Source organism: Vombatus ursinus, unplaced genomic scaffold (assembly GCF_900497805.2).
Source record: "Vombatus ursinus unplaced genomic scaffold, bare-nosed wombat genome assembly UNPS02014791.1, whole genome shotgun sequence".
Lineage (NCBI taxonomy): Eukaryota > Metazoa > Chordata > Mammalia > Diprotodontia > Vombatidae > Vombatus > Vombatus ursinus.
Window position 1 is genome coordinate 78768741 of NW_020954569.1, and position 21128 is coordinate 78789868.

General features: G+C 35.9%; 1 protein-coding gene across 3 annotated transcripts in view; it reads left to right on the plus strand.

Moving 5' to 3' along the window:
- The window catches only part of MALT1 (MALT1 paracaspase), a 79925-nt gene that overhangs the window by 22774 nt on the left and 36023 nt on the right, over window positions 1-21128 (plus strand). The window contains exons 5-9 of one of the 3 annotated variants that reach the window (XM_027868912.1): window positions 5747-5925; window positions 6348-6444; window positions 8696-8728; window positions 11404-11430; window positions 12321-12353. In XM_027868912.1, the coding sequence (XP_027724713.1) occupies window positions 5747-5925; window positions 6348-6444; window positions 8696-8728; window positions 11404-11430; window positions 12321-12353 (369 nt within the window). The remainder of the gene's footprint in view (window positions 1-5746; window positions 5926-6347; window positions 6445-8695; window positions 8729-11403; window positions 11431-12320; window positions 12354-21128) is intronic. The other 2 variants (XM_027868913.1, XM_027868914.1) reach the window with 2 other exon arrangements.

A 21128-nucleotide genomic window follows, 5' to 3' on the forward strand; every position in this document is an offset into this window, starting at 1 on the left:
GGAAAGGGGCAAAGGAAAAAGGGCAAAATGAGAGGGAAGGTAGATTAAGGGTGGTATTAGTCAAAAACAAAAAAGACTCTTAAAGAGGTAGGGAGGAAAAAAGAAAAGGATAAGTATAAGAATAGGAGAGAAGGAAATATACAGTTAGCCATTATAACTGTGAATGTGAATGGGATGAACTCATCAAAATGGAAGAAAATAGCAGAATGGATCAGAAACCAGACTCCAACAATATGTTGTTTATAACATATAACATACTTGAAACAGAAAGATGCATAACAAATTAAAATAAGGAACTGAAACAGAATGTATTACCCTTTAGCTGAAGTAAAAAAAAGCAAGGGTAGCAATCATGACCTCAGAAAAAGCAAAAGCAAAAATAGACCCAATTAAAAGAGATAAACAAAATCCAGCCTCAGACACATAACACTCATTAGCTGTGTGACTCTGGACAAGTCAACTTAACCCCAATTGCCCTCACCAAAAAAAAAAAAAAAGATAAACAGTGAAACTACATTGCTAAAAGGTAGCCTAGACAATTAATATCAGCACTGAACATATATGTACCAAATGGCATAGCAAACAAATTCTTGAAGGAAAAAAATGTGTTATAAGAGGAAAAAAATAAAATCATAATAGTGGGAGACTTCAATTTACTTTAGATTTATTTTAGATAATTCATTTTAGATAAATTTAACCAAAAAATAAGAAAATTAAATAGAATTTTACAAAAGTTAAATATGGAGAATATTTAATGGAAATAGAAGGGAGTGTGCCTATTTCTCAGCTGTATAGGCCACATTCACAAGAATTGGCTATGTATCCAAGCATAAAAACCTCACAGACAAATGCAAAGAAGCATTTATCTTGGACCCTATCTGAGAAAGTCTAGTTACTATAATATCAAAGGGACCATCTCTCGACATAATCTGTGTGGATGATATCCCAGATAGCATCAGTCATTCAATAAGTATTTATTGCTTAATATGTGCTAGGAACTATGTAGGTGCTGGAGATAAAAGTACAAAGAATCAAATAATTCCTATATGCAATGAGCTTTTACTTTAACATGGGAAACCTCAAGTACATATAAAAATCAATACAGCAAAAATTTAAAGTTAATAAAATACATGTATGTACACACATAAAATAATTAAATACATGGTAATTTGGGATGAGGGCATTAGCAGTTGAGGAATCAGGAAAGGCTTCAGGCAGATGATGATGCCTGAATTGCATCTTAAAGGAAGAGAGGGACTCTGAAGTGGAGGGAAGAGAGGAGTGTATATATGACAGTCACTGTGCTAAGTGCTAAGGATTCAAAGACTAAAAGGGGGGAACATTCCCTGTTCTCAAGGAGCTTACATTTTAATGGGGCAGGTAACATGTATATATGAACATGTATGCATAAAACATGCAAGGGAGTTTGGGAGAGAGGGCACTAACAGCTAAGGGTAACATGGCTTCATGGGGGACAACTGTGTGTGGAAACGTGGAGACATGAGATGGAATGTTGTACATGCAGAACATTAAGTAGGCATGAATGGCTTGACCATAGAGTGCATGGAGGGAATTAACTTATAAGAAAACTGAAAGAGAAGGAAGGGCCTGATTGTAAGGAACTTTAAATGCCAAACAGAGGAGTTTATATTTGAACCTAGAGCTACTGGAGATTGGAGGCTGGGGGGGCACAGAGAGATGGGGGGAGTAACATGATGAGAGCTATGATTTTAGGAAAATGTTAAAGTATTTTGTATGGATTTCTCCTTTGTCTTTATCACATTCTACTTAATTTTACTTGTCTAAAGGTAATTTCCTCCATTATATTATAAGCTCCATGAGGATAGGGACTGTTTGTTGTTGCTGTTGTTATTGTTGTTTTTCATTTTGGTATCTCAGCACCTAACAGTGCTTTGCACATAACAGTTATTAATAATAATAACAATAATAGGTGACATTTATATAGTACTTTTAAGACTTGCAAAATAGTTTATGTACATATTCTCATTTAATACTTATAGCAACCCCGTAAGTTATTATTATCCTCATTGGCTATTAGGTGGTATGGTGGATCGACCACTGAGCCTAGAGTCAGGGAGGCCTGAATTCAAGTGTAGCCTCAGAAACTTACTGTTTGACCCTGGGCAAATCACTTAATCTCTGTCTACCTCAGTATCCTCAACTATAAATTGAGAGTAATAATAGCTTCCCAGGGTTGTTCTGAAGATCAAATGAGATAATATTTGTATAGCATTTAGCATAGAGCTTGGCACATAGTAGTGCCAAATAAAGGTGTGTTTCCTTCCTTCTTTCCGCTGCACAAATGAGGGAACTGAGGCTGAGAGGTTGGGAGACTAAACCAGGGTCACAAAACTAATAAATATTTGGGGAAGAATTTGAATCAAGATCTTAAGAGAGACTAAAGGAAAGGGTGGATGTAGATGCAAAGATTAACTTTAAGTCATTTTACTCCTCTTCCTAAATATGCTGTTGGAATTCCACGCTCTATGGTTGTGACAGTGAGGCAGCCCTAATTCCTCCTCTACAAAGTGAATTCTGGCTGTTTCCAAACTGAGCAGTATGAGGACAGATAGAGATGCCTTACCATTTTGAGGGAACTGCTTATCCCAGTTGTCATTTCTTCAGTGATGTAGAGCCCTTATTCCATTCTCCATAATCCCTGTATAGCTCAGTTCTGGTTTGGTAGTACCTAGGTATATGATCTATGCCTAAATAATAGCATATAATCTGTGCTATAAAAGATGCTACCAAATAAACAGATTTTATACCAATATCCATATAGATTATATGCCAAGGCATTACCATATAAACCAGTTTCATATACCGCCACCATAAGTAGGATACAGTCCTTTAAGTTACTTGTAAGGCAGTATAATTTAATAGAAAGAATATTGGAGACCTGTTTTTTAGTCTTAGATATGCCTCTAACTAGCTGTGTGACCTTGGGGAAGCCACTAAACCTGTTTAAACCTCAGTTTCTTCATCTGCAAAATGAGTTGTTTGGACTAAATGACTTCCAACATCTCTTCCAGCACTAACATCCTCTGTACTTTTAGAGTTTCTACTCTGGTAGAGTTTTTACTGTCCCCAGAAGATAATTTGTATATGTAGCTTCACTTATGTGATCTTTACCTCACATTATTTTGGAGAATAAAAAATTAAATGTGTTTTGTATCCTGGCACTTAGGACAGTACCTTGCACAGAGTAGAAGTTTGATAAAGATTGATTGATTGATTAAGAAGAATATTATTGATTGCTTCAAAAAGAATATAATACACATTAGAAAGATAATAAATATGGGCAGTAATTTTTGAATGGAAGTGGAGATAGTACAATAAGAAAAAAAATTAAAATATTTTAAAATAGATTCTTTTATCCTATATTTATAATTCTTTGTCCCTCCTTATTTTTAACTCTCTAAAAATCATGGAGATTTTGATTAAGGAGAAGAATAAAATTATTAACATAATGATTAGTAAAAATGAGAACAACATTTTTATTTTTATTTTTAAAATACATATTTTAAATTTTTATTTTTAAAACTACATATGTGTATACATCTTAATGAATTTAAAAATAGCCTTTCTTGCTGCAGACTTTATTTAGAGATTTTATGGTAAATGCTAATATAAAAAAAACTGAAACATTGTGAAGATAAGCCATGCAGTTCTAGTATAAATAGTATTGAAACTGATTTTAATACTTTCTGTCCACAAATAATCAGCACTAATTTACATATGTGTTAGGAGAGACTGCCGTTATTTTTTCATTTTAAAATAATAATGGAAATGTGTATTTAATCATAAAATACATTCCATATACAATTATTTTAATAATTTTTCTTCAGAACTACCTCTCCAGAATTCTAGGATGTTGATTAATGATACATATGGAGTCAAATCACAGAAACATTTTGTAAGATAGAAACTATCTTCAGAATTATAAAAATCAAATGCCCCATAATGACTTTTTAAAATTTTTTAAATTTCTTTTAGAACCCATGGTGATTCCTAGGATGGAGTTCAAGTTCCTAGTGGGGGAGTAGGTGAAGATGAGGGTTGGAGTCAAGGAGGGATGGTTGGGAGCTGGTGACCTTTATAGAACACAATTCATCTTTTTATTGATAACTCAGGGCAAACATCTGTTAATAAGGTTATATATATATATTGAATTCTATTCTTCCCCCATTTCTACCCCAGTCTAGGCCACTGGTGTCAAACTCACATAAGAATAGGGGCCACTAAACCATACATTAAGTATTCTTCTAAGACGCAGATTGACTTAGAAAACTACATATTAACATTATGTTATGTTGTATTTTTGTTTTGCTAAATATTTCCCCATTTTAATCTGATTTGAGTGTCACTCCCACTGTTGATCAGTATTGATTGGTAGGTATGTCTTTTCTATGGCTTACTGATACCTTCAAGTGTCATAGAGTTGTACCACAATTGCTTTCTTCACTCCTTTCCCCATTCTCATGTAAACAGAGAATAGCAATCTTGAGTCTTTAAAGACTTGGAGATATATGACAGCATTCATTATTTTTTTGTAACTTTGTACCTGATTGCCTTCAATTACATTTGCTTCTCTGTGCTCTTACTGTTACTTCTGATTGTCGTCACTGCTGTTGATTGTTGCTTTTTTTCTCTTTGATTTTCCTTTTGGCTGTTTTATCCCCTTTCGTTTCTCCCATGCTTCAGGCTTTTGCAGTGGGGGGGAAATGACCTTTTACAAATATCTCCACACTTTTATATTGTACCTTTCCTTGTATGTAGCAAGTTAGTTAATCATGACATGTCAGATATAATTTTGATTCCTCTTGGCTATTTGCTCCATGCTTTGCCATCAAAAAGGGATTTTTCCCTTTAGAATCATAGTTCATTGATATAGAGCTAGAAGGGTCATCTGATAGAATTCCATCACTTTACGAAGGAGGAAAATGAAACCCAGAAAGGTTGTGATTTGATCAGAGTCACAAAGGTGACTTGGCAGAAATCCATATCTGAACCCAGATCAACTGAATTCAAACCCAGTAATCTTTGCACTAAATCATATTGCTGGTTACTTCCAGTCGTGGAATGTTAATGAATATCCAAAGATTCTGGAAGGTTCGTCATTGAATAAATGAGATTTTTACTATATGATGCTTATAAACTTTACCAAAACATAGACCCTTTGGGAAATCTTAAGTGGTATGCTACAGGTTCCTTGGCCCTAACCTATTCAATATTTCTGTAAATTACTAGATTATATAATTAGTAACCTAGAAATTTTGCCAAAATGCCTTCAACCTAATACCTTGGTTACTGTGACTGTGACTTCTCACATTTGAAGGCATAGGCACTGTAGTGCTGAGGGCAAGGGGAAAGGAGTGAGATGGATTTTTGAAGCTACTTTTTAAGCACCATGATAGTTTAGTAAAATCTCACAGGAGATCACTAATTTCTAGATGTGTTCTAACAATGAACTAAAGTTAGAGATGTTGTGGCCCCATTTTATATGATTTGAAACTCCTAATTATGTTAAATTACTAGTGGAAAATTATGTATCTTATTACTGTTTCTAACCCTAGAAAGCTGATATGCATAAGTAGAATAACTTTGAATGTAAACTAGCTATAAAGACTACAGGAAAACTTTGTAAACTACTTCTGATTTTAGAAGAATAAATAGTGAATGTGCATGTTATTTATTTTTAATTCTTTTTTTCTTTTTGTTTAAGGAAGTTTGGATGGCTCCTCTGAAACCAAACTACAAATCTGTATTGAACCAAAACCCCAAAAGTTGAGACCAGGCAGCACATTAGTTCTACAGTGCATGGCTATTGGAAGCCCTATTCCTCATTATCAGTGGTTCAGAAATGGATTTCCAATAACACATGGGACAAAAAAGTTATATATGGTAAGGAAATGATCTTTGGAAAATATACTATTTTAGTAAACACTTTATTGCAGGTTACATGAGAATAAAATTATGTGTAGATACTTTGGTTTTAAAGATTTTTAATACCCTATCTCTAATATCTGATAATTATTGTTGAATACTTATTGATTCTTACATATGGCTGCACTTGGACACTAAAACTTTTCCATGGTATATAGTCAGAATATTAAATAGTATAATTTTATATCAGCCCCACCTTTTTTGTCATTTACTGGCTTGTAACAAACCTAATGAAATATAACAAAGCTTATCCAGAAATTTGTGAAATTACCTAATCTTGTTAGAGAATTACTTTTGTTCCTTTTTATTAGTAGTTATTGGCTTATTCTAATTAAGTCTAAAATTAAGGAGCTATTTTTTGTGTCCTTTTGTTTATATAGGTGCCTTATGTTGATTTGGAGCATCAGGGAACCTATTGGTGTCATGTATATAATGACCATGACAATCAAGACAGCAAGAAAGTAGAAATCATCGTAGGTGAGCAATACTGTTTTGATAATTGCAAAAATACAAGTTGTAAGATTAGGCTCATCTGCACTTAAATAACTAGAATTCTTCAAAGTAATTTTCTTTTCCTTTAAATATAACTAGAATATTGAATTGGTTTCACATAATTACATTGTATTTTTTGGAGGTAAAGTTTTGCTTCAGATTTTATTATATCAACACAGGCATCCAAATAAAAGTCCAGTTTTTTGCCCAGGTCAGTTTTCCTATGTCTTATGTATGTGGAAAGTTTTGTGTGTTTTTTTGTTTGTTTGGTTGGTTTTTGTTAAACTTAATCCCAGGGAAGAAAGGATGTGCATCTGAACTCATTCCCCCTAAACTCTCCCCTCTTAAAAACTTAACTGTTTCTGTTGAAGTCACCATCATCCTTCCGTTGTCTCAGGTTCATAATCTCAGCATTACCCTGGACACCTTACTCTTTCTCATTGCACATAGCCACCATTTCTACCTTTGCTACATCTCTAATAACTAACCATTTCCTTCTGTTCACACAGCTACCACTTTAGGCTCTCATCACTTCTCACCTAAAATATTTCAACAGTCTCTTAAATGGTCCCTCACCACTCCAATCTACCCTACACGCTGCTACCAATGTGATTTTTCTTAAGTACCAGTTGGACCATGTGATACTTTTGTTCAGCTAACTCCAGTGGCTTCCTCTTGCCTATAGGATAACCAAGAAATTCTTCTGTTTAGCTTTTAAAACCCTATACAGCCTAGCCCTAACCTATCTTTCCAAGCTTATTGGACATGCTTCACCTTTCCACACTCTACAGTCTTGCCAACCTGCTCACTCTGTATTTCTCCTCATATACAACATACATCTGTGTCTCCATACTTTTGCACTGGTTATTCTCCATGCCTGGCATGTACTCCCTCTTCATCTCCTCAGAGTCCCTTTCTTCCTGTAAGATGCAGTTCAAGCAACATCTTCTGCATGAAGCCTTCCTGATCCCCCAAACTTCTAGAGTCTTCCCCCCCAAATTACCTTGTATGTAACTACTTTATACATATTTGTATTTATTAATTTAATATTTGGCTGTTGTGAATTTGTATAATTGAATCCCCCAATGTAAGCTTATTGCATGGGGATTCATGTCAATTAACCAGTAAGTATTAAACACCTACTCTGTGCCAGGAAGCTAGGTGTCAAAGAGGATAGAGAGCTAAACCCAGAGGTGAGAAGACCTGAGTTCAAATTTAATAGCTATGTAACTCTGGGCAGATTATTTAACATCTATCTGCCTTAGTTTCCTCATCTGTAAAATGAGGATAATATGGCACCTATTTCCCAGTGTTGTGGTGAGGATAAAATGAAATAATATTTTTAAAGCACTTTACAAACCTTAAAGTGCTTCATAAATGTTCTTTGTTATCATTATCATTATGATTATTATGATTATTATTATTACTGTTACTACTACTACTATTACTACTACTACTAGTACATCTAGCAATTATTTCATTCTTTCAACTTATATCTCTAGCACCTACCATGGTGCCTGGCACATAGTAGGTACTTAATTAATTCTTATTGGTTATTGATTTATATGAATCTTTTAAGCTTCATTTAACTTCTCCTTTTCTGGCAACTAATGAGATACCTGATAAAGCCTTTGTGAATAATTTCTAGATGAAGTAATTGTGGCCTGGTACTCAATTATTATATCTTCCATTTGTTCTCATTGGTTGGTTACCTGTTAGATTTAGAGGATTGTTGCTTTTGTTGTTGAAATTAAACCATATCTTTAAGGTGTTCTGTTTTCTGAGTATGACATACTAAGTTCAAAGCCAGTTATACAGGTGGAAAAACAGTGAAAATAATTGAAAAAGATATATATGAGTATATATATATATACCATATATGTATGTATTAATTATATGTATGTAGGTATGTGTATATAGAGAACTCTGTTTCAACTTTTAGCATATAAATTTATATAAAATAGAAAAACATTTTAAAAGGAAAATTTTTAATGAAAGTGCTACAATAAGGTAAAGGAAAGCTCTGTTTAGATATCAAAGTTCTATTATGATTTATGTCCTTTTGTAGCCCTATTTTCTATGTATTCATAGAAAATATTAACACTAAATGTTGACATTTAATATGTTGGTTTAGCAAAAACAATTTCTGTAGTATGTATATTTTTGTGTACTTAATTCCTGCCCTTCCTAAAAACATGAATTACAATACATTCAAATTTGTTTTTTCTAAAACAAGGAAGAACAGATGAGGCAGTGGAATGCACTGAAGGTAGTATAATGCCATGGTTGTGAAAGTTAAATATTCTGCATGCTGACTACTGTTTGGGTTGGTTCATCTGTAGATATACTGTGAGTGCAGTGACAGAAAAAAATACTAGCTGCCAGTGGGTTAATCAAGTATAAGATATTTTGATTTAAGCATGTTGCATGTTTATTTCAAATTCTTCTTAGTTTTCAGAATTTTATAAACTGTTCAAAACATTGTGACTCTGATGTTACAGTGCCGTTCATGCAGTGATTTAATTTTTAGTATACTAGTAATTTCCTAAGTGAACGGCATGAGTTGCAAATGTTTTCTTAAAGCTTTTATACCCTTAATATTAAAAGATCCTAAGATGGTAGAAGGATCTCTTTTCCTAAATACTTGTTTGGTTTCTTTTATATCTTTCTCCTATAATAATATGCCTCTGAAATGAAAATATTTCTCAGATGTCATATTTAAAGTTTATGGTCGAGACAGCTAGGTGACACAGTGGATAGAGCACCTGGAGTCAGGAGGACCTGAGTTCAAATCTGGCCTCAGACACTTGACACATACTAGCTGTGTGACTCTGGGCAAGTCACTTGACCCAGATTGCCTTGCAGCAAAATAAAAAGACAGTTTGTGGTCATATGTGTCTGGTTAAACAGTATTAAGTATGCTTTTAAAATGTAAAATGAATAGATTCCCCAGTTATTTTTATAAGTAAAACCCTTTAAAATAATCTAAAGTGTCACCTTTTGTCTTGTACAATTTGAGAATAAAGGATTTTAAAATTTCTTTTTGAACTAAACAAAAAAAGTACTCAAACAAGTATTTTACTTCAATTGTAATCATTAAATTTAAAACCTAAACTACTGTTCTTTAGCATAGTGCCGTTTTATTAGAAAAATGTGGTTTAGTTTAGCAAGTATTTTTTTCAGTTCCTGCCTCTCAAACTTACATAGAGTTGTTAGAATCTACTAAGGTGTACTAAGAAAAGCCTAATCACTTCTTTATGTTTCCTGGGTTTCCTCCTGATCTAATTCCTCTCCATAGTACTTCTTATTGGAATGTTAATTCCCTTTTCTAAGCCTAGTCATGGTTATAATTCTTTGGAGTCTTAATGCTTGATGACTTAAAATCCTTGTCTCTAATTCACAATTTGTGAATTATGATCCCCTAGCACCTGAAAATATCCTAATCTGAGTCATTAAATGTTTATTATCCAGGGAAGAGGCTTTGAAGTTATCCTGACACACTCTCATCCAAAAGCATTTATTAATTGATGAGTTGTATGATTTCTAGAATTTACTAATGAATCTAGTTGGCCTTCTAAAATTAATTCTAACATGCTTGATAACAGTTTCAAAAGCCTTCTCTCTGTGATGTGAGCTAGTTATTATCTTCCGTATCAGTTGATTCACTTAAACAGTCATCTTGCTCTGCTTCCCTTTTTATTGAATTCTTTTTAGTACAATTTGGTCTTTAGTCAATGCCTATACTATAAATAATACGAGTAGTCAATGTATGTACAGTATGTATGCTTTCCTCTGTGATCTCATCGATGTGGGTACTCCCTCCAAAGATACCCTTCTTTACCTTCTCATCCTGTGCTGTTCTGTCCATGTCTTCATGTAAATCCTATAAACAATAACTTTACAAAAAGTTATTCAAAAAGTTCTGAGGATAACATAATATAAAATTATACCCAAAATGTCAGTAGAAAAGTTAGGGTCCAGTTTTTCTTCCCAAAATAAAGTTTGACTTAAAAGTTTTTTTTAAATAATTGATGGTTAGAAATATTATGAAGAGTATATTGTAGTTACAGTATACTTTATCATATTTATTTTTACCCACAGAATGTGTGCATACTCTATGTTTCATTATTATGCATTTCATTAAAGACCATTTGTTATTCAGTTTGGACTATTATTAAATCATTTTTTCAAATCATGTTTCCTGTCATAGGATTATCAATTTAGAACTGGAAGAGATCTCATAGGTCATCTCCCATCATTTTACAGAAAGGGAAACTAATTCTTGGGGAGGTTGTGGGTTCCCCAAGGTCACACAATTAACAAGTGTCTGAGGTGAGATTTGAACCCTAGTCTTCTTACTCCAGAACTAGTGAGTGCTCTTTCCATGGTACCATACTGCCTTCAAATCAGTGGCAATCCAGTAAACAAACTTGCTCTTCCATTCTTTCAGTGAAAAGAATCATGTGTGGAGCCAGAAGACCTGGATTTGATTCCCCACTCTGCCACTTGTTAGCCGTGTGACCGTAGGCAAATCACTGAACCTCTGTGGGCTTCAGTTTCCTTATTTACAAAATGAAAGTGTTGAATCATATGGTCTCAGAAGTCTCTTCTAACTGTAATTCTGTGATCCTGTGATATTCCCAAATCTGCCCGTCAAAATCTCTTGTAAAAATGTTTTCTGTACTTAATTGATAAACATTGAGAAAACTGTGAAATTCAAGAAAAAAGCAATCATTGGTTAGAAATCACAGTTGGCATCAATAGGACATATTCTTTCTCCCTCTTTAAGTATCTCAGGTCCTCACATGTGAGTCCTTTGAAAGTTCTATACTAAGAATTATATAACTTCTTTCTTAGAACCTGCTTTCCTTGATTAGATTTAACTTGGTGCAATATTGATAAAATGACAATAAAGTTAACCTGGTTTCTTTAATTTCAATATAGATGAATTAAATAATCTTGGGCATCCTGGTAAGTAGTACAAATGCAAAACTCTATTAATTTCAACTATTTAATGTGCAGAATTTCTGATTTAAAATATACAGTATAGATTTTTTCTTTTTTAATCTTATTTTAATTGATATCTTTTGTCTTTATATCACCTTCATTTCTAAATATATCCCTTCCTTATCTAAAAAAAATCCCTCATAAGAAAGATTTTAAAAGAAAGTTTTAAAATGTTGTTCAGCAAAACCAACAAACACATCAACCATGCTACTGTGTAGAATTTTTTTAGGAGGCTTCAACCTGCTGGTATTAGAGTTCAGGATAGGACTATAATCCTTAAGATAGATAAATTAGCAAGGGAGGGATTCAGGCCCAGGGGCAACAGACTTGTTACTGTAACCAGGGTACAAGATCAGAGGGAGCTCAACATTAAGGTTACTCAAGCTATAGACTCATTACATTTCCCTTGCTTAAAAACTGAATTGAAGATGAAGCTTGAGATAGAGATGAATATGTAGTAAGTCTGTTCTTTTGGAGTTTAGAAAGCTGCAAGGGCAGCCATCAAAATCTCCCTAGAAGATTTTGGTGGAATTTACATAGTTACTGAGCAGAAAAGCAAAAGATATCTGAGTAAAGAAAGTAAAGTGGGGTAAGTAGTAAGCAAATAAGCAGTACCCATAACGTTAAGAGAGTCCCTTCCCCCAAGCACAGCCGATGACTGCAGATTTACTAGGAGGAGTACCCCTCTTCCCAATGTAGCAGTATGTGGCCCTTCATTTGTCTGAGATATTCATAAGTCAGGGGATTGACTGTCTCTAAAAATTAGTTGTTTCTGAGTAACATTTTTCAGCACTATGAAAAATGTTATAGTTCATAATCACTATCTTTTTGTTTCCTTTTTTTTTTTGAAACAGACATTAAAGATGAATCAACTGACCGGCCTTTTGGTGAGTAGAGCTTTTTTATTTATGCATATGTGTGTGTGTGTGTGTGTGTGTGTGTGTGTGTATGTATATATGTATACACACATATGTATATGCCTATGTATGCATGTATATATATGTATTCACACATACATGTGCATATACGTACATATGTACGTATATGCTATTTAGCCCTTTGTTTATGGTAGTAATCCTTTAATGGATCGATGATCTAATTGTTTCTCCCTCCAGTGGAGAAGATCACAATTCATCTTTGCTTTCTTAGCCTGTGCTCCTATAAATGTTCTACATTGGGCAGGATGAGGGGTAGTGGGGGAGGATAGGAAGGAGGTGTCTAATCAAAATGCCAGAGGCTGCCTTCTTGGTCTTTAATATCATGTGAATACCAGTTCAGCCCCTGAGCTCTCCCGTCTGTTACCCTTCATTCTTGCCGCATGATTGGCCCCCCTCATTTTCCAAGCACACATCACCTGAATGATGTATTTTGTGACACTTATCACTGGCTGTATACTGTCACCTCTGTTGCCCACAGTATCTCTCCATTGCCATTTGGCTCACCTGCAGTTTTGGCTCTTCAGAGTTGTGGTATTTTGTGATTCATGTGTAACAATGCCAGAACAATACTAGTGTTAAGGAGATGAGTTTCTGTTTAAAGACTCAGCTTGAGATTGTTGAAAACATTGCACAGTTTCCCAAATACAATGTAGCTCATTCTCTTCTTCTGGGTCTAAGGTATTGTAATGACACATTAGCTTTATATTAGCTTCATGTCATACTTTGAACAAAAAAAAAAATTTACCCACATGTGTGGATCATTAGGCTGAACTCTCTTGGGTGATGGTGGATCTCATTTAGAAGGCTGTGCAGGACATAATGCAATGAATTTAAAAAACTTTTTTTTAAAAAAGGAGCATGTCATAGTAATAATAAAGATATTTAAAACATTTAAACTTGGCAGCTGCTTTTACTATAGTAAGAATAATAATGACCAGCAGTTGGTTCTTTTTATATTTAAAGAAGCTTTATATATAACCTAATTTAGGATACTAATGAAATATTTTTATCTATGTCATCTTTGTATCATAGAGGCAAAGTTTTACCATACCTAACATAGTTTTAGCTTTGATAACCATTCCCCTTGAGGTTTCTAAACACAACTAGTATGTCTCAGTGATACATTGTCTGTAGCACTGACCAGCCCCCTGCTGTATACCTGATTTCTTAAATGCACAATTCTGCTAGCACCAACAAAACTGCATAACTGTTTTTGTACTGATAAAACAAATTTGCTACTAGAAAAAATTAGACTGTGTAGCTTTTGCCCAAAAGAAGTAAAGCAAAATGCTGTAGAATGTTGTTATTAAGAGTCAAGGTTATAGACTTTCCATATAAAGTGAGAGAAATGCATTTTATATGTCTCAGGATAAAGAGGGGCAAGTAGGTGGCACAGTGGGTAGACTACCAGGCCTGGAGTCAGGAAGACCTGAGTTCAAAGATACTTCCTAGCTGTGTGACCCTGGGCAAGTCACTTAACCTTGTTTGTCTCAATTTCCTCCTCTATAAAAAGAGCTGGAGAAGGTAGCGGTAAACCATTCCAGTATATTTTGAAAACCTCAAAAGGGGTCACAAAGAGTGAGACACTAAACAACTAAACAACAACAAAAAAAGGATACAGAATGACCAAATCTGACCCACTTGTTGCATATGTGGATCATTAGGTTTAACTCTCAGGTGATGGTGGATCTCATTTAGAAGACTATGTAGGACATCCAGTTCAATTAAACAAACATTTATTAAGTAACTATTGTATGCAGAGTGCTAGGCACTGTACTAAATAAAAAGATCTTAACTTTCATGGAGCTTACAATTCAGTAAGAAGCTAGAACATATATACAGTTTATTATAAAATAAATTTAGAGAGGAACAACAAGTAGGAGGCCCCTGTATCTGTACTTTTGAGTGATTGTGTTAAAAGACTCAAGAAGCAGAAAGGAAATAGGCTGTGAAGAGTTTTAAATGCCAGATTAAGGTTGTTTGATCTTAGAAGTGATAGGGAGGCAGTGGACTTTATTGAGTTGAGGATGAAGGAAAAGGGGATGGTTATAGTTTGACCTGACCTTTAGGACAATCACTTTGGCCACTGTGTGGAGAATGAATTGGAGTGGAGGGACACACAAGGAAGGGAACAGGATTAGGAGGCTGTGGCAGTAATCAAGTCAAGAGGTGATGGAGGGCCTGAACTAGGCAGGTGACTGTGTGGGTGGAGAAATGGGTATGTGTGGGAAGCATGTTACGGAGAAAGAAATGACAAAATTTGACAAATGATTGGATCTGTGGGGTGAGCAATGTGAGTTGAAGATGACATGAGGTTATGAACTTTGGTAGCTGGAAGTATGATGATGCTTTTGACTTATTAGGGAAGTTCAGAAGAGGAGTGTGATTGGGAGAAAAGAATGAGTTTTGTTTTGAGCATGATATATTTGAGATGATTATAGGCCATCTAGTTCAAAATGTCTAGTAGGCATTTGATGATATGGGACTGGAGCTAAGGAGAAAGATATGCCTAAATAGACCTGAGAATCATCTGTATAGAGATGAGAATTAAATCATGAGAATTAATAAGATTACCAAGTGAGAGATTATCTTAGGAAAGAGAAGAGAGCCTTGGACAGAGTTTTGGGGGACACATATTTGGTGGGTGTGCATGGTTGATATTTTGATAATGAGTAAGTGATGGTATCACCAGCAAAAATAGTGGAGTGAGAAGGAGTAGTTATTTTGGGAAAAGATGATAGATTCAACTTTGGATGTGTTAAATTTGAGGTGGTTGCAAAAGATCAAGGTCAAAGTCTTGTAAGTAATTAAAGATGCAGAGCAACTAGGTGGCACAGTGGATGGAGTGCTGGGCCTGAAGTCAGGAAGACTTGCCTTCGTGGGTTCAAATTAGCCTCAGGCATTTACTAGCTTTGTGACCCAGGGCAAGTCACTTAACCCTGTTTGCCTCAGTTTCCTCATCTGTAAAATGAGCTGGAGAAGGAAATGAAAAACCACTCTAGTATCTTTGCCAAGAAAATCCCAAATGGGGTCCTGAAGAGTCTGAAATGTCTAAGCTATAAAAAGATGCTATTCTGGAGCTTAGGGGAAGGCTCAGGTGTAGAGAAGGAGATTTAGGAGGCATCTGCAAAGAACAATTGAAATTATGGGAATGGGTGAGTTTGCTTGGGAAGAGGGAAAGCCAAGGATATAACCTTAGGATTGAGGAGGAGAGAAGTCAATGAAGGAAGTGATTAGGAAACACGTGGAACTAGAAGAGTGGTGTTTTGGAAGCCATAGGATGAGATAGTGCATGACAGTTTTTCTGTGGCATTGTAGAGGAGGTTTCTGCTCAGGTATAGGTTAGACTAGATCAGGGGTTCTTAAATTTTGTATATCATGAACCCTTTTGGCAGTTGGATAAAGCATTTGAACCTCTCAGAATAATGTTTATCAATAACTGTCAGAAATGTTAAATTTCAGTTAGAGATAAGTGAAAATAAAGATAAAATTTTTTCCCCATTACCACATTCTAAGACTCCCCTGAAATCTATCCAGAGATGCCAGGTTAAGAATGTCTGCACTAAAAGTCTGAGATATCTTCTGACTTTTTTATTCTGTGAGATTATCTAGAAGTTGATAGGTTATCAGCAGTGTCAAATGGTGCAGAGAAGTCACTGAGGAGGTAGGATGAAAAAAAAAAAGACATCATTGATGACCATTAAGAGAATGTTTCAGTAGAGTTGTAGACATAGAAGTCAAATTGCAAATTGAAGAGGGAGGATTGTGAAATGAAGATGTAAATTATATAAAATATTTTAAAACATTTCACTTCCCAGTAACTGCTTCTCCCCACCTTTTCTTGTAACAAAAAAAGTTAAGGAACACAAATTTTTGAAAAATCAATGGGGTCAAAATTTATATAGCTTTCCACACCTATAGGCCACTGCCTCACTATCATCATCAGTTTTCCAAATTTAAGACTGGTCATTGCATCAATCTGCATTCAGATATGTAGTCTACTTTTTATATAAATTTGTCAGTGAAAGGAAGAAGAGAGATGAGACAGTGATACAGTGGGGTAGAATGGGTGAAAACTTTTTTAGTATTGAGGAGACTTTAGTATAATGGGAAGCAATCATTGGATAGGTAGAGATTGAAGATGCATATGAGATGCTACCACCTCCAATTAGAGGTGATGGACTCAAAAGGCAGAATGAAACTTTTTTTTTGTGACGTGGCTAATATGGCAATTTGTTGTACTTGATTATACATGTTTGTAATGGGTTTTGTTTTTCTTGCTTTCTCAGTGTGTGAGGGGAGGGCGGGTAGAAGGGAGAGAATTCAGAGCTGAATTTTTTTAATTAATTAAAAAAAAGAAGATGCATGTAAGTAAGAGAAGGGATGATTACATACTGTTCTTGAGAAGGGATAATACTGATATAGTGTTGGTGTAGTATGCCATGGCACCCAGTCCTCCTTCATGTTTTTCTTTGGGTTGGCTTGCTTGGTGACCCAACCTGAACTTTCACACTTATAAGTCAGGAGTTCTCAGAGGGAGTGGCCATGTTGCTACAACTCACGCTCAGGGTCCTAGGAGTAACCCTGTTGTTTGTGCTTCTTTTACTCGAAGCTCTAGCTTTTGAGCCCCCATCACTGTTCCCCATTTAACAAACCAGCCAAGATTACATATTCCCTGGGTTGTTTTTTTTACAATTTTTTTTATTTTTAATTTTCAACATTTACTTCCACAAGATTTTGAGTTCCAAATTTTCACCCCATCTCACCCCTCCCCCCACCCCAAGATGGCATGCATTCTGAATACCCCTTCCCCTAGTCTGCTTTCCCTGCTATCTCTCCCCCCCTTCCCCTTCTATTTTCCTGCAGGGCAGGATAGATTTCTGTACCCCATTTCCTGTATTTCATATTTCCCAGTTGCATGTGAAAACATTTTTTTAAACATGTGTTTTTTTAAACTTTGGGTTCCAAATTTTCTCCCTTCCTCTCTCCCCACCCACTCTCATTGATAAGGCAAGCAACTCAATGTAGGTTATACTTGAGCAATTATGCAAAACACTTCCATAGTGGACATGCTGTGAAAAACTAACTCTATTTCCCTTAATCCTATCCTGCCCCCCCCATTTATTCTATTCTTTCTTTTGACCCTGTCCCTCTTCATAAGTATTTGCTTCTGATTACCTCCTTTCCCAATCTGCCCTCCTCTCTATCATCCCCCTACTCTCTTGTCCCCTTCCCCTCCTATTTTCCTGTAGGGTAAGAAAGATTTCCATACCCAATTGAGTGTGTATGTTATACCCTCCTTAAGTCAAATCCTATGAGAATAAGATTCACTCATTTCCTCTCACCTTCCCCCGGTTCCCCTCCACTGTAAGAGCCTTTTCTTTTCTGTTTTTTTTTTGTGAGATAATTTACCCCATTCTACCTTTCCCTTTCTCCATCTTCTAGTATAATCCTCTCTCACCCCTTAATTTTATTGTCCATATATGACCCCTTCATTTTCAACTCACCCTGTGCCCTCTATCTATCTATCTATCCATCTATCTATCTATCTATCTATCTATATATACACATACATATAATTTTTTCCCTCCAACTACCCTAATACTGGCAAAGGTCTCATGAGTTACAAATATCTTCTTTCCATGCAGGAATGTAAGCAGTTCAACCTTAATAAGTCTCTTATGATTTCTCTTTCCTGTTTACCTCTTCATTTTCCACTTGAGTCTTGTATTGGAAAGTCAGATTTTCTACTCAGCTCTGGTCTTTTCATCAAGAATGCTTGAAAGTCCTCTATTTCACTGAATGACCATTTTTTCCCCTGAAGAATTATACTCAGTTTTGCTGGGTAGGTGATTCTTGGTTGTAATCCTATCTCCTTTGCCCTCTGAAATATTATATTCCATGCCCTGTGGTCCCTTAATGTAGAAGCAGCTAAATCTTGTGTTATCCTGATTGTGTTTCCACAATACTTGAATTGTTTCTTTCTGGCTGCTTGTAATATTTTCTCCTTGACCTGGGAACTCTGGAATTTGGCTACAATATTCCTAGGAGTTTTCCTTTGGGGATCTCTTTCAGGAGGAGATTGGTGGATCCTTTCAATTTCTGTTTTGCCCTCTGGTTCTAAAATATTAGGACAGTTTTCCTTGATAATTTCTTGAAAGATGATGGCTAGGCTCTTTTTTTGATCATGGCTTTCAGATAGTCCAATAATTTTTAAATTCTCTCTCCTGCATCTATTTTCCAGGTCAGTTGTTTTTCCAATGAGATATTTCACATTGTTTTCTAATTTTTCATTCTTTTGGATTTGTTTTACAGTATCTTGATTTCTCATAAAGTCACTAGCTTCCAATTGCTCTATTCTAATTTTTAAGGAAGTATTTTCTTCAGTAATCTTTTGGACTTCCTTTTCCATTTGTCCAATTTTGCTCTTTAGGGCATTCTTTTCTTCATTGGCTTTTTGGACCTCTTTTGCCATTTGGGTTAGGCTATTTTTTAAGGTGTTATTTTCTTCAGTATTTTTTTGGGTCTCCTTAAGCAAGCTGTTAACTTGCTTTTCATGATTTTCTTGCATCACTCTCATTTCTCTTCCCAGTTTTTCCTCTACTTCTCTTACTTGCTTCTCAAAATCCCTTTTGAGCTCTTCCAAGGCCTGGATTCATATTTTTCTTGGAAGTTTTGGATGTAGGAGCTTTGACTTTGTTTTCTTCTTCTGGTTGTGTGTTTTGATATTCTTTATCACCAAAGTAAGGTAATATAGTCTGACTCTTTTTGCGCTGCTTGCTCATGATCCCAACCAATTACTTGAGTTTTAAACTCTTTGTTAAGGTAAGAGTCTGTTTCCAATGTGGAGAATGTACTGTCCCAAACTTTGGGGGTTTGTACAGCTGTTTTCAGAGATACTTCTAGGGACCTGAAAAGTGTCAGTTCTTTCAAGGTGGTATGATAAGGGGCGAGGCGTTTTCTCTCCACCACCACAAGTTCCACCACACCAGCGCTCATCCTTGCCCCAGGACCGCCCCTCAGAACTGTGACCCAGATCCAAGCACGGGTAAAGCAAGAGATTCCTGCCTCAGCCCTGGCAAAGAGATCCTTGCAATCCCCCTCTAATCAGCCACTCGATTCCCACTCAGTCTGTGGGCTGGAAGCTCAGAAACCAGCCGCTGCCCTCGGGGTGGCTGAGATCTAGCTTCTTCTTTCACCGCAGTAACAGACTTTTCCCACTGACCTTCTAAGTTGTCTTTGGCGTTCATGGGTTGAGAAGTCTGGAAACTGCCACAGCTGCCTGCGATTCAGTCCTCTGAGGCCTGCTCCAGGGTCGCTGCGGCCTACGTGCCCACGCTAAACTGGGCTCCTCTCTCAGCCCAGTGCGATATACCTTTCCAATCAGCCATCCAGGTTGTCTTGGGCTGGAAATCTGTTTTACTCTGTTTTTTTATGGGTTCTGCTGCTTTAGAATTTGTTTAGAAGCATTTTTTGTAGGTATTTGGAGGGGTTTGGGGGAGACCTCTAGCAAGTCACTGCTTTCCCTCTGCCATCTTGGCTCTGCCCCCTTCACTGGGTTTTTTTTAAAGTCATTTATTGATCTTTTGTTTTTTACATAGCTTCCATTTCTCTTTATTTCCTTCCTCCTCTCTTTAGAGAGCCATCTCTTTGAAAAAAAATTTTTTTTGAGAAAAAGAAGAGGGGCAGCAAGGTGGTTGATAGAGCAGCAGCCCTGGAGTCGGGAGGACCTGAGTTCAAATCCAGCCTCAGACATTTATTAGTTGTGTGACTCATGGGCAAGTCACCTAACCCTGATTGCTTCCAAAAAAAAAAAGAAAGAAAGAAATGAATACACCGAAGTCCTAATTATTGCAAATAGGGAGTTCCCAGAAATGGTTGTATTATTTGAATTCATACCGAATATTTCTATTGGGCTAGAACTAATTTATTTTACATAACTGTGACTTTGAATATTATGAATTCAAATACTTGTAGGGGATTAATTTTTCTCCCAGTCAGGACCCAGCCATAAAACCAATCAATACATCAAAAAATTGATATTATATTTTATTTTCCATATGCTTGGAACCCATACTTCTAGAAAGAAGCAGAAAGAGAATACTATAGCTCTTAAAAACATTTACTAAAGGCAAAGCAACACTAATTAAATATAACATTCCATAAACCTTGGATACATTACATCTAAGTACACAGTGTCTGTGGACAAGAGTGGTCACTTCCATAGCACAGAGGTACACTAGTAGAAAGCACATTGCCCCAGGTTAATCATTGCTCTAAACTTCAGGCCTTGATGTCTCCTTCAGGAGCAATGCACAACAGTTCATAAATGATGGAGTCAATCCTTCAGGGCCTCTGCTGTCCTGGTGGTTGAGCCACTTCTGTGTTCAGCTTCCAAGGCAATGTTAGCTCTTTCAGCAAAACAGAACCCTCAGCCTGGGTGCTGCAGAGCTTTTCTAGATCTACTCCCTTGTCTGCACCCTGAGACAGCAATAGACTCTTTCATCCCAAAGCCTCAGATCTGCTGAGTTTTTCCAGGTCTCTTCCCTTGACTGAAACCTGAGGTATTTTCCAACTCTGAAACTATAGATGGCAGTGCCGGAAAAGATAAAGGTAGAATCTTTCTCTCCAGTCAGCCTTTCGCAACAGCAAAGCTTTTCCCCAAGCAGTAAATATAGTATAGTATAGTATAGTATAGTATAGTATAGTATAGTATAGTATAGT